This window comes from Olea europaea, chromosome 6 (genome assembly GCF_002742605.1).
Source record: "Olea europaea var. sylvestris chromosome 6, O_europaea_v1, whole genome shotgun sequence".
In the NCBI taxonomy this organism is placed as follows: domain Eukaryota; kingdom Viridiplantae; phylum Streptophyta; class Magnoliopsida; order Lamiales; family Oleaceae; genus Olea; species Olea europaea.
The window spans coordinates 9,427,038-9,441,511 of record NC_036242.1 but is presented as its reverse complement, the minus strand read 5'-3'; the positions used below and the strand labels follow the sequence as shown (position 1 = coordinate 9,441,511).

At 32.5% G+C, this 14,474-nt stretch overlaps 2 protein-coding genes across 2 annotated transcripts; both read right to left on the bottom strand.

The window, feature by feature from the left end:
• Nucleotides 1-34: 34 nt before the first annotated feature.
• LOC111395758 (pirin-like protein) lies at nt 35-1,813 on the bottom strand. Its single transcript, XM_023021892.1, has 6 exons — nt 1,634-1,813; nt 1,491-1,540; nt 1,355-1,393; nt 1,206-1,234; nt 958-1,124; nt 35-658 (listed from the first exon to the last, which is right to left on the bottom strand). The coding sequence occupies exons 1-6, from the start codon at nt 1,750-1,752 to the stop codon at nt 151-153; spliced, it is 912 nt and encodes a 303-aa protein (XP_022877660.1). The 5' UTR covers nt 1,753-1,813; the 3' UTR covers nt 35-150.
• Nucleotides 1,814-13,854: 12,041 nt separating this feature from the next.
• LOC111396483 (putative lipid-transfer protein DIR1) lies at nt 13,855-14,304 on the bottom strand. Its single transcript, XM_023022908.1, has one exon. It carries the CDS (start codon nt 14,296-14,298, stop codon nt 13,984-13,986), a length of 315 nt encoding a protein of 104 aa, XP_022878676.1. The 5' UTR covers nt 14,299-14,304; the 3' UTR covers nt 13,855-13,983.
• Between the last annotated feature and the right edge of the window lie 170 nt (nt 14,305-14,474).

The following is a 14,474-nucleotide window of genomic DNA, read 5'->3' as shown; positions in this document are numbered from 1 at the left end:
TTTCAAATCAAATTTTTCAATATGATACCTTGGAAAAAGAGTAATCATAATAAAAGAATTTTCATATGATGTTAATAAATAAGCTACACAGCATAACATTCTTCCTTTCACACGATTTAAATGAAAAATAAAAATTAAAAATACTACAACCTAAAAACCCAAAAAAACAGAGGATTCAGATTTCCAGTGTCTTGCTTTCTCAAATCCATTAGTGCAATTCTCATAATCTTCCATTGTTCTATCAATTTCCTCTTGACTATTCATCACAAATGGTCCAAATTGAACCACAGGTTCCCCCAAAGGCTCCCCTCCAACTAAGATAAACCTAAGGGATTTGGAGGACTTGTTCCAGACCTCGAGGCCATAGCCAGAGGACCCCAATAGAAGAAGATGATGGGCCGTCGTCGGGGAAGAATGTGAATTTCCAAATATGCCCTCACCTTCCAAAATGTATACAAACGCATTCCATGAAACTGGTATAGGTTGCCTAACTTGTGCCCCTGGCTTGAGAGAGAAATCCAAGTACATCGTGGGGGTCCTAGTGTATATTGGTGACGTAATTCCCAATGCCTCTCCGGCTATAACTCGTACGTTAACTCCATCTTTTGCAGCTTCTGCTACGTCCTTACTTCTTATTTCTTGATACCTTGGCTCAATCCTGTAGAAGAAAACAAATAAAATGTGTTTGGTAAGGACAATTGGACAATACTAAAGGTAGGAAATAAGTTAGAATCTTGTCGATATGCTCGGGTCTCATCAAGTGCTGCATGCTGAACGTTCCCATATTGGTTCAAGAGCTGGATACACTTTCTCATCAAAGAAAAAGCATAATCAGAAGAAGTTTTAGGCAGGCTCAGGTAGTCGTTGTTTTTTGGTATTTAATGATCAATAAATGGCTCCATACTTAATTATGTACAAGGAATTGCCCTATCGAGTAATGGGACTAGGCCAACTTACATTTTATATTTAGAGGAGAGGTTAATCCACAATTGTAAACCCTTTTGAGTTCCATTGGATGCAGGCATTTCTGAGTGAACTATTCCTCTCCCTGCAGTCATCCATTGCAAGTCACCAGTTTCTATGCTACCCTTGTGTCCCTCAAAATCTTCATGTGTCACTGCTCCCTGATGATAAGCAAAAACCAATATGTTAATTAGGGTGATTAATCATTCAATATATAACCTATAAATAAGCAATGTGGGTACCTGTAACATGTAGGTGACAGTTTCAAATCCTGTGAAAATAAAACAGAAATATTCAGTACTAATGCAAAATCCAAATTAGAATTGAAGATCACCCGAGCGCATGTTTGATAAACAATATCAAAATCGTCACAAATGGTTCGAGATTAAACCTCTGTGGGGATGATCAGGAAATCCAGCAGGAGCAGAAACTGCAGTTTGACAAGAACAATTAATTTACTTATAAGCAAGAAACTTTAATGTCAATCAAGAAAAAAAAACAAAAACAAAAAAAACAAAGATGCCCACCTGAGAATTCATCCAGAACTAGGAAGGGATCGAAATATTTCAGCTCGAATCTGAAAAAAGAATAGAAACCCACCACCAGAAATATAAATTCCTTTTCTCATTACAGTTTCATGTATATGTATTTAGTATTTATAGATTTTTACCTTCCAATACTCCTTCTGACAGTAGCTCCGAAACCTTCAGGTTGAGGCCTGGCCAGAAATTTTTTGACAACAGGACGAGACTCTTTGCTGCTAACACTGTACATTTGTGTTTCTGGCATTTTGTCCCCTTTTTCTTGTTCTTTACTAAGTAATTTGTTAAGTAAACTTCAAATTTTGATTGGGGACGAAATTTGGAAGTTTTTGTGTCTGCTTTATAGGGGTAGGGTAGGGTCGGGGGAGGAGTGGAAAAGTCGTTAGATTGAGGGTCAAACGGGGCAAAGAATGGTTGCCAGGTCCGCATGAGAGTTTCCTTGAGATTCAGGGATTTGTTTTGGTCACGTCAGCATAGCGTAATCATGATGCCATATCTTGGTATACGAATAAAGTTGAACTGTCAGAGGAAATTTAACATAGAAGCTGACAAATAAACACATAGTCGTGGGACCCGATTGCATAAAAAAACTTCAAAAAAAATTGAACCCTCCCCCTACTGTGAGTATTCTATCAGGGGTCAATCATCCATTTTCAGGCATTGTAGCAGATCTGTTGATACATATGGCATATGTACTCATATATGTTTGACAATCATTATAATAAGAAGGTTTATACTACTTGTACATAAAAATGATACATAAAAGATATCATCAAATAGTGTGTAGGAAAAAAATTGGATAAAAAAGTTGACTTTGCTTTAAATTGACAAATGATAAAGTGACATATGACATTATGTAACCCTTTATGTAAAACTTGATGTACATTTAGTAAAGTCCTTATAATAATAATAAATTTGGTAAAATATATTTTCAAATAGTAGTTTTTTGGGAGAATTTGTGGTTTAAAAAAATGAAATTTTTTTATTTACATTTAATATTATTTTATTAAAAATATGTTGTTGAAAAAAAAGAAGAAGAAAAAAATGTATTAAAATTTTAAATAAAATCAAACAAGGGTTTGAATTGAAGAAGAAAATACAAGTATACGTACATTTGTTAAAAAACAATAATGATAATAGTGTTACGAGCAATTGAATTTTATTCGGATAACAAATTAACAGTCTATCACACATTCTTTTAATTCTTTTACTCTTTTTTTTTTTATTGCAAAATTTGGAACTTTGTTGACATAGCTTAGTTTGAGCCTCATTTTTTCATCAAAATACATTTTTTAACAATGATTTAATATTATTTCAATCACACATTTTTAAGAAAATAATATTATACGTAAATTCAAAACTTTTTGACCACATATCCCATTATAACACTATTTGAAAATGAATTTTTTGACAAACAAAAAAATAAATAAAAATGGAAGTGGGGGTCTTCTTCTTGGTGAATCTTATTCTTCTTCATTTTTTCTTTTTCTATTTTTTTTTCAACTTCGAGAACAAAAGGATTGCATAAGAAAGACACTACTATCATTGGTGGAATTGCAGGCCTCTCATCCTTTATAGTAGGCTAAGTGGTTAACTTTAATTTGGTTCCGTAACAATCTCATGACACTCCAAAAATATTTAGATCGAAAGATTCAGCAATAAATTGAACATAATATGAAGTTATAGAGTTTTGATAACTCGTGTTTTTAAAACTAATTGTCTCTAAGCTTCTACATAATCTTATTTCAAACTGAGTTGAAAAGGCAAAAAAGATAAACGGTTGAACCAATCAGTATATGACAGTATTATTTATGTAAATAATTAAACAAAAATAAGTCGAGGCTAATAAGAAGAAAGTCAAAGATGAATGGTCCAATGAATGACAACCAAATCAAAGCTGTCACTATAATTCCTATGAAGGCAAACAATAAAACTAGAATTCAATTGTGTGTGAGATAGAGATCATTAGGGTGTCCGCTAATCCGCTTTCTGTCCGGCAGGGTCAAGCCCACATGGCTAATGGGTTCGATGACGTCGTTAGTACCAAAGCATGATGAAATAAAATTTTTGATAGGATAAGAGTTTAACGTTGTACGTAAGAATAAACTTGGAAAGTGTACTAAGGTTAGAAAACGTGTTGGACTGACTTTTGGACAAATTCATAAAGTAGATAAGATTTAGGATTTTCTGAAAGATAATGCAACAGTAATTCTTCTTAGTATCAACAAAAAATTATGCAATGCAAACGGGGTCAACAACACTTTGGTGGAAAAAAGAGTTAATATTTGTAAAATTAATTTCTATTGATGTTTATTATTTATCGATCAATCGATGCTGAACGGTTTAATATATGTAAAATATGCAGGTATAATAGATCATTATAAGACCTAATTCGTATAAATTTGTTTTAAACTATTAATTTACTAACATAACTATAACTTTATTAAATAGAAGCATTTTAAATTACAGCTTTTTATGATTCATTGCATTATATGCAAATCTTCGCAATAGATAAATAATCCACCTAATGTAGACTTTTCCGATCCAATTAAAAGTCACGGACAAAAGAGGATTTAACACCTTCTTAATTGGTCCACTTTATTTTCAAGTACACGTCAAGTTCAAATACAGTCTTACTTTCATAATACTCCTCTCTGTTTGCACGATAAAGCAATTAGTCCTTTATAATTTAATGTTTATACCTTATTTGAAAAAATGAAGTCAAGAGGAATATAGAAATCGTGATATGCACGCTAGAAATTGGAGTAAGCAAATAAAATGCAATGAATGAAATCAAAATTTCTATTTATGGTAGTTGAAAATTGAAATGCTTAGTGAGAAAAGGATCAAAAGTAAGTGTCTAGCTGTGCATTTTGAAAAGATGGTAATGAAATGATATATGTCTAGTATCAAGAATGTGTTTATTAATCAAACAAAGCTGCTACACATATATTCTTTTTGCACATTAAATTTGACATTTTAACGCGTCAAAATCATATCCTTTGAAGATGTTAAATTTGATATACAAAAGGAATGTACAACTAGTTTAATTCTTAATCAAAGGATATAATTTTCAGTAAGTGCTTCTTTGGTAAAACTTTTATTTGTTAAAAGCCTATCAAATTTTATTTTTAATTTTATATTTGATTGGAACCACAAATTTAATCTTCTTTTCCATCACGTATTTTATGAGTTCCATCAACTTTTATCAATTTCATACAACCCCTAGAGAAATTTAGCCCTTGCTTGAGCCTCATTGAGGGAAAGAATGAATTTTTGAATAGTGTAATGATGGAAAATATGTGATTAAAAAAATAAGAAAATGTTTTGAATTTACTTATAATATTATTTTATTGAAAAATGTGTGATTGATGTGATGTCAAAACACTATTGAAAAATACATTTTTTCAAAATAATGGTGCTCAAACAAGGGCTTAATACAAAATGTCACATTATAAACAATTTTGCAGTGCATTGTCAACACTCTAAGCACATGTGAGCTCAATCCTAAGTAATACACACAAAGATATCAAAGAACATTAGTCTAGATTAACATATGGTATGGATTGACCATATCTCCTTACATTTAAATGAATTTATCATTTAATGTCACTTATATAACACGTTTTAGAGTAGAGAAATTCAAAATATGGCGATCATGACAACGTGCATCTCTATCTTACGGCTTCAACCAGTGATATAGCAATATACACCAGGGATAGTCCGAAGTTTGACAAAAGGCTCAAAAAGCTTGTACCCTTTGCTATATAGTGAAAATAGGTTTCAAATGAGGAAATAAGGGGAAATGGTCGGTTCATTCGGTCATATCATATATCCTTTTTGGCCCTTTGATCATTAAGAGAAAAAAGGGAGAGATAAAAATTAGAAATTAAAATATGAAGTTAAAGAACAAGAGCCACAGATACCCTTTCTCATCTTGTGCAAACAGTAGAGGAAAAAGAAAAAAAATTCCCATAGTCGAGATCCAATCTGCACAGTGGCCACACCATCCTCAGTCACCTCAACGTCGACCACCAAACAACCTAGTCACCATGACGTTATCTTCAACAAGGTTATTTTTTTTGTAGATTATGTGATTGATAAAATATGGTTTATATAAAAAAAAAAATTAAATTTAGGGTCTAGGGAGATTATTGAGCATTAATTTTTTTTTTGGGTTAGTTTTGGCAATTTTTACGGGCAAAGATCACCAACAACGAGATCTCCTCCATTTCCCAGAGAGAAAGCACCTAAAGAGATAGTAGCCAACACCTTTTTAATAGTCGGATCATTAAACAGTCGGCCCACCCCTAACTGTTAATAGTCAACCCAAACAGTTGGGGGTGATAATCGGCCAACCGACTGTATTGTGGGCTGACTGTTAAATGGGCCGACCTTTTTTATTTTTTTCTTAATTTTTCTTGCAATTTAATTAATTTTTTTCTCTTTATTATAATTTAATTTTTTCAATTTTAAATAATGTTTATATACTTTATTTAATTTTTATAATTTCTTTCATTTATTTTTTTGTTATTAGTTTTGGTAATAAATTTAAGGGAAAATTGCAACAGCGATCCCCAACCTTTTACGTTTTTGCAGACTGTACCCTAACCTTCATATTGTGACATTCACAATTTTAAACATTTCAAAAATATGCTCATGGGGTCCAAATGGATAGAATTTGACAGTTAGTTGACCTGGAATATGTAAATATTGAATATTTTGACCATTTTAAGTAGTGGTATTTTCGTCGATCTCATAATAACTTCATATTTTTCAATAAAAATACATTTATAAAATAAGAAATAACTAAATAAAAAAAATAAAAAAATCAAGCTTATCTTCTTCACCACAAAACTGAACCTAAAAATCAGAAAACTCACCACTGTCGTCGCCATTGTTGCCACCACAACCATTACCACCATCAAACCAAAACCAACCGTCGTCACCAGTATCAAAACACAAACCACCACCAGCCATGACTTCGACGGATTTGACCGAAAATTAGACCCAAAACAGGTTGCCACATACCAAAAAGGACGAAATCTTCACTTCCGACTACACCCATGCCAGACCTACCTTCTAAGTTGACCAAGCACCTCAATACCCACCTATTGATACCCCTGTAACATCAAATAAAACTGTAAATCAGAAACAAAATGGCAGCAGTTGAAGGCAGCGAACCACGCACCTTTTGTAAACTTCAGCGTCAGTGTTACGAATGACAGTCATGCACCACCACCATTAACTTCTACTCATTATGGCGAACAAGATCCACGTATATGTCTTTATCAATTTTCCTCGATTCAACCAATTAGTGGATCTACCGTTCATATCTCAAGCGAGGGTTTTTTTTTTTGGGAAAAATTGCAGCAGCGATGGAGACATATCGCTGTCAACGGAGAGTTGAGGTTATGGTGGGGTGGCTGGTCGTGGTGGCGTTAACTTGCTGTTTTTCCGCCGAAAAGATAGAGATATCAGTAAGGATGCGTTTGGGGGTAGGGTTTGGGGTTGGTACTTTTTACTTTTCTTTTGTTTTATTTTAGTTATTTTAATTGTTAATATTTAGAAAAATACAAAATACCATTATACCCTTTCTAAGTTGGTCCAAAATTTGACCTTTCTAGTCAATTAATGATCAAATGGATGGTTTTCATCCATTTGGACTTCATGTACATATTTTGGAAAGGTTTGGAACTGTGGGTGACAAAAAATGAAGGTTAGAGTAAAGTCTGTAAAAACATGAAAGGTTAGGAACCGTTGCTGCAATTTTTCCTAATTCTAAAATTTCTTAATTGTTTTCTTCTTATTATAATTTAATTTTTTCTTAATTTAAAATACTTTTTAATATTCCTTCTTTAATTTTTATATTTTTATAATTTTCATTAATTTATTTTTTCTTTTATTTTTACTTTTTTCTTAAATTTTTTAAAATTTCTTAATTATTTTCTATGTATCATAATTTAATTGTTTTCAATTTAAAATGCTTTTATACATTATTTCTTTAATTCTATATTTTTATAATTTTCTTTATTTTATTTTTTATTTATCATAATTAAATTTTTTTAAATTTGTTATGCTTTTTACTATTCTTTCTTTCTTTCTTTCATTTTAATTTTATTATTAATTTAAATCATTCTATTTTTTATTTGTAATTCTTATTTTTTTCTTTTTTTCCTTTATTTTATTAAATCATTTCTTCTTTTATTAGTGTCATTGTAAAATGAATCTATATCTTGAGCATATTAGTTACAGTTCAGTTTGCTTAATCTTTTGAGATTATATTTCATTTCATTATCTCTTGTAGAAAGTTCTAATTTGAATTTTTGCAAAATATAGTACTATCTCGATGTTGAGTTGAAACTGATGGTAGGAAAATGTACTTGGAACAGTAGTTTTGACAGTTTTACTATTGTATTAGAGTTGCTCAATGATCAGCATAGAGATATGCTACATCAATCCTTCTTTTGGCCATTGTATCAGTTGAGAAAGTTGTAGTATTCCGAGCAGATCATTAATGCATTACTATGTCGACTACTTAGGTCAGTTGAGGATGATGCACTTCACTTCGACCTTGGAGGCAAGGTCGCTAGTTTCTTTATATTTGAGTTTGTCCTCATACTTGGACTGAAGATTATGGACGATGAAGCAGCAAGCAATGGTACTAAAAAAATAATAGGCTGTACAACACATATTTTTAGGTTGTTTAGCGCAATCATGAAATGCGACTAGATGTTAGACAAATTGAAGTTGGGATTGGTTTATATCATTCAGAGCGGGTGAGGTGTCATCGCAAAAAGATTGCGATTAACCTTTTCCATTTCGAGGTTGTTGACGACAACGTTGTTTTCAACAGCTATCCGTGGGGATGGAAATGTTTTGAGGACACTGTACTCTTCTTTATGAGATCACATTTGAAGCTCAAAGGTCCATTACGTAAGTACGATACTTATGGATTGTCTTTGACAATACAAGTAAATGTTTAACATAATCAACGTTAAAAAAAATTTATACTAAATTTATATATAATAATTGTATGTGTTACAGACTTAGCCCATGAGATTGTCCCATTCTTGGATACTCGGTTTGTAAGGATGGGAGAGACATGCTGCTCTCGGATGCATCATTGACAAGCATCCGAGCAGATGATTGTCCATCTGAAAAACAATTATCACATTTCCTCGAAGACCCTCAAGTAAGTATTATACATCTGCAATTTATATTATATGTCGTTTCAATATCTCAGCACATGATCATCAACTAATTTAAATGTTAATATGTTAGCTTGAAGTTCTAACTAGTTTACGCCATCAACGGATGATGAGGGTCAGGATTTTGCGCTTGAATTAGCCATTTCACATACTCAAAACCACCAGATGTCCAATTTAATTCTGGACCGAGATTGCGAATGTTAATTGAATATAATTATTGAAGATATCTAAGGTTATTTAACATTTGTGATTGAGTCATATTAAGCTTCAAGTTCCTAAGTGCCATGAACATTGAGCACCAGTCACTCCAACTCCTAAGGAATGAGTATAGGGTGCCTGAATATATTCTCCAGTGGGTTATAGGGATGTGGTCGAGTGTCAAAAAAAGTCATGGACGGGTTGAAATGCGACAGATCATTCTTGTTATAGACTATGCCGAATAAAAGATGATAAATTTGAATATTGACTTCTTGACATGTAGCAATAATTTCTTGCCTTCATATTTAGCTTTCAGAGTTGTACCGTCAACTGAAATTATTGGTCTATTGTATTTCAAAATGCTCGAGTACATTGTCTAAGAGGCATGAAGAAATACGTGAAATAATTCGCGCCCTCCGTCTCAATTAAAAATGTCGAGCCATGATTAGTTGTCCCATATTATGGCAATACCTGACCAATTTCACATGACTCTTTTCGACGAAGCCCATTAAATCATTCAACGCTTATACTTTAGCCTTTTAGTAGCTCATGACCATCTATTACTCTCAATGGGGGACATCATTGATGATGTCCGAAGGTCTGTTTTCTTTAATTCTATATTTTTATAATTTTCTTTATTTTATTTTTTATTTATCATAATTAAATTTTTTTTAAATTTGTTATGCTTTTTACTATTCTTTCTTTCTTTCTTTCATTTTAATTTTATTATTAATTTAAATCATTCTATTTTTTATTTGTAATTCTTATTTTTTTCTTTTTTTCCTTTATTTTATTAAATCATTTCTTCTTTTATTAGTGTCATTGTAAAATGAATCTATATCTTGAGCATATTAGTTACAGTTCAGTTTGCTTAATCTTTTGAGATTATATTTCATTTCATTATCTCTTGTAGAAAGTTCTAATTTGAATTTTTGCAAAATATAGTACTATCTCGATGTTGAGTTGAAACTGATGATAGGAAAATGTACTTGGAACAGTAGTTTTGACAGTTTTACTATTGTATTAGAGTTGCTCAATGATCAGCATAGAGATATGCTACATCAATCCTTCTTTTGGCCATTGTATCAGTTGAGAAAGTTGTAGTATTCCGAGCAGATCATTAATGCATTACTATGTCGACTACTTAGGTCAGTTGAGGATGATGCACTTCACTTCGACCTTGGAGGCAAGGTCGCTAGTTTCTTTATATTTGAGTTTGTCCTCATACTTGGACTGAAGATTATGGACGATGAAGCAGCAAGCAATGGTACTAAAAAAATAATAGGCTGTACAACACATATTTTTAGGTTGTTTAGCGCAATCATGAAATGCGACTAGATGTTAGACAAATTGAAGTTGGGATTGGTTTATATCATTCAGAGCGGGTGAGGTGTCATCGCAAAAAGATTCCGATTAACCTTTTCCATTTCGAGGTTGTTGACGACAACGTTGTTTTCAACAGCTATCCGTGGGGATGGAAATGTTTTGAGGACACTGTACTCTTCTTTATGAGATCACATTTGAAGCTCAAAGGTCCATTACATAAGTACGATACTTATGGATTGTCTTTGACAATACAAGTAAATGTTTAACATAATCAACGTTAAAAAAAATTTATACTAAATTTATATATAATAATTGTATGTGTTACAGACTTAGCCCATGAGATTGTCCCATTCTTGGATACTCGGTTTGTAAGGATGGGAGAGACATGCTGCTCTCGGATGCATCATTGACAAGCATCCGAGCAGATGATTGTCCATCTGAAAAACAATTATCACATTTCCTCGAAGACCCTCAAGTAAGTATTATACATCTGCAATTTATATTATATGTCGTTTCAATATCTCAGCACATGATCATCAACTAATTTAAATGTTAATATGTTAGCTTGAAGTTCTAACTAGTTTACGCCATCAACGGATGAGGAGGGTCAGGATTTTGCGCTTGAATTAGCCATTTCACATACTCAAAACCACCAGATGTCCAATTTAATTCTGGACCGAGATTGCGAATGTTAATTGAATATAATTATTGAAGATATCTAAGGTTATTTAACATTTGTGATTGAGTCATATTAAGCTTCAAGTTCCTAAGTGCCATGAACATTGAGCACCAGTCACTCCAACTCCTAAGGAATGAGTATAGGGTGCCTGAATATATTCTCCAGTGGGTTATAGGGATGTGGTCGAGTGTCAAAAAAAGTCATGGACGGGTTGAAATGCGACAGATCATTCTTGTTATAGACTATGCCGAATAAAAGATGATAAATTTGAATATTGACTTCTTGACATGTAGCAATAATTTCTTGCCTTCATATTTAGCTTTCAGAGTTGTACCGTCAACTGAAATTATTGGTCTATTGTATTTCAAAATGCTCGAGTACATTGTCTAAGAGGCATGAAGAAATACGTGAAATAATTCGCGCCCTCCGTCTCAATTAAAAATGTCGAGCCATGATTAGTTGTCCCATATTATGGCAATACCTGACCAATTTCACATGACTCTTTTCGACGAAGCCCATTAAATCATTCAACGCTTATACTTTAGCCTTTTAGTAGCTCATGACCATCTATTACTCTCAATGGGGGACATCATTGATGATGTCCGAAGGTCTGTGGATCGTTTGTGGGTCTTGATATTTGTACATTATTTGTCGATCAATACTTTGGCTTACCTATGATCATTTCGATGAATTCTCACTTTGTAAATATGTTCCCGTGTATACTTATGAACTATAAATAACTTATCTGTGTCTATCTTCATCGTTTGCAAAACTCAACTACAACCGTCGTCGATGCAGATAATTGTCAAAAACGACTTAATTTATTCACTTTGAACTCAAAGTTTTATTTAATGCAATTCGATGCACAACTTCTTGCAAATCTTTCTTCGTTGGAAATACTTGCTCGACATACAAATTCTTATCATCCGAAACCAAACGTGAAGAATTAGAGGATGATCCACTCGATCCATCTCCTAAGCTCTCATCCCACTCATGTCTCTGACGTGATAAAACAATTAAATTCTCATTTGTAAATTCATTTTCATTCTTCTTGTCAAGAACTATCAAAGAAATTTTATGCATAACAACGAGAACACGACGTGAAATAACTTTATCAAGAACAACCACATCATTTTCACGAGCTATCGCCACTGTGTGTCAAAAATTATTGGCATTATGATCCATTCTATGGAAATTTCGCGTTTACATTTGATGACATTCTTTCTTATTAAAGTCACGGAAAGAGGAGTCGTGTGCATTTTTTTTAATTCAAATAGATAATTCATTTTAGCATCAGAAGTAACCTTCATATGTGGAATTAGAATGGATGAATGCTCGTTGAATAGAAATCTTAGTTCTATATCGTACTGAGAATGATCGATTTTCAGCTTGTCTTGTAAATCATGGTACATCTCCGCATATGATGTACTGAATATTAAGAAAATTGGAATACCACCACGTATATCATTCGTCCATTTTTATATCCATCGATTTTTTTAATCCCATTCAAAATCACCGAAGTAACAAACTGGGATTACAGTCATATCTACATGACAAAACAAACCTTTTAATTATATAAAAAATAGTCGAAAAATCGACCCTGGAAACAGCATTTTTAATTAAAAAATAGTTGAACTGATTGTTAAAAATCGACCCAGGCTGGTCGATTGTTAACAGCTGGCAGCCAGCTGTTAATAGTTGATTGATTGGTTGTTAACAGTCAACCATCTTGATCGGCTATTAGCAGTGGATCCAGTTCCCTTTGTACATTGTCATTAATTTCGTCTGAAAGAATATACATATATATGAGTTTTTCTCGTTTATGCTTAAAAAATTTATCTACATATTAATTTATGTCAAAATAAGATTTATCGATTAAAAAAGTATACTAATATAATGAAAACGAAATTAAATATACATAAATATTATTATTGATTCGAAGTGATGGATATAAAAAAAAATTTCTTGTTTAGTTTTGATAAATTTTTGAGATTTTGAAGTTGAAGTATATGAAAAACGATGGTTTTTTTTATTTGTGTTGGAATAAACAGATAAGAAAAGTTAGCTGATTTTGAAATTTTAAGTGAAAAGTGTTTGGTTTTTACTTATTAACTACAAGTGTAATATTGTCTTTTAAATAAAACAATATTTTGCAATTGTATAACATATTTAAGAGCATCTTTGTCTTTTAACAACTAAAAGGTCATTGTGAAAATATGCAATTGCTGAAAATCCAAAGTCGAAATTATGGAGGTTGATTAAGTCAAATTTGAAAGTACTTTGATGCAAAAAGTGTAAATTTGAGAACATATATTTTAAGAATTGGTTCGTTTTATTGGCTTCATTTCCCAACAGATTATACACTTCTTTCTTGAGACATTTTGGTTGTAGGAGCAGGACACAAAATGTTATGTATATTGTATGGTGTGCGAAAATAGATGACTTCTTTGGTCTTGTTAAGTCAATTTCAATTTAACGTATCAAACATATTTTAACTAACTTGAGAGTAGCTTTTAAGAAAGAACATTCATTAATTTTGTCAAACAAACAAACACTAATCCACCTCAGAAAAACAATGAAAATATGGGGTGCAACGTTCTAACAACTAATCAAAATATGACCCTGGATCGACGGCTAAAAAATTTCTTGTTACATTCCAGTAGAAGCTTAAGGTCACATTGTTTAGGCAAAGGCATAGCCTTTTGGTCATAGGTGCAAGACAAAATGTTATGCATATCCAATATGGTGCACAAAAAAACATTCTACTGGAGGCTTAAGATCGCATTGTTTAAGCAAAGGCATAGCGTTTTGGTCGTAGGTGCAAGACAAAATGTTATGCATATTCAATATGGTGAACAAAAAAACTTCTTTAATCTTGTTGAGTCATGTTCAGTTTAACATATTAAATATGTCTTTTATTTAACTTGGGAGTAGCTTTTAACAAAGAACATTCATTAAATTTCTCAAACAAACAAACACTAATTCAAATTAAAAAAAAATATATAATGAAAATATGGAATGCAACGATCTATCAACTGATCAAGACACGGCCCTACATCGACGTCTAGAAAAATTTCTTGTTACATTCTCGTGGAAGCTTAAGGCCACATTGTTTAGGCAAAGCCATAGCCTTTGTAGGATCCCCAAACTTGGCAAACTCAGACTTGTAGTTGCACAGGCAATGCAAGTCAGCTTTGCGAATTGCAGCGCAGCAACTTTTATTGGGTTTTGAAGGTGATTTTCCGGTTATTGCCGGAAGACATTCAGCTAACTCAGAAACTTCTACCTTGCAGATGGTCGAGGTAGTGTCGCCATTAACTGTTGCAATGAACATTAATGCCACAAGCACAAGAAAAATAACTCTGTTTGCCTTAACCATCTCGATTTCACTGCAATTATGGGACAATATATTTTGCTTCTAGCTAACTTATATATACAATTTCGTGAGATTGGACACGTGAGTCCAGTTTGGCAATTAGGTCAGATTCTTTGACTATACTTTGTTTCTTTTTACCTTTTAGAGATGCTGGTATTAATTAAATTTGCTCTTATTTC

Excerpts from the sequence above, each read along its gene's own strand:
- LOC111395758 (XM_023021892.1), bottom strand. The coding sequence starts at position 1,752 with ATGCCAGAAACACAAATGTACAGTGTTAGCAGCAAAGAGTCTCGTCCT. Across the intron at positions 1,394-1,490 it reads AGTTCTGGATGAATTCTCAG|TTTCTGCTCCTGCTGGATTT; the intron begins GTGGGCATCTTT and ends GTCAAACTGCAG. Across the intron at positions 1,235-1,354 it reads TCCTGATCATCCCCACAGAG|GATTTGAAACTGTCACCTAC; the intron begins GTTTAATCTCGA and ends TTATTTTCACAG.
- LOC111396483 (XM_023022908.1), bottom strand. The coding sequence starts at position 14,298 with ATGGTTAAGGCAAACAGAGTTATTTTTCTTGTGCTTGTGGCATTAATG.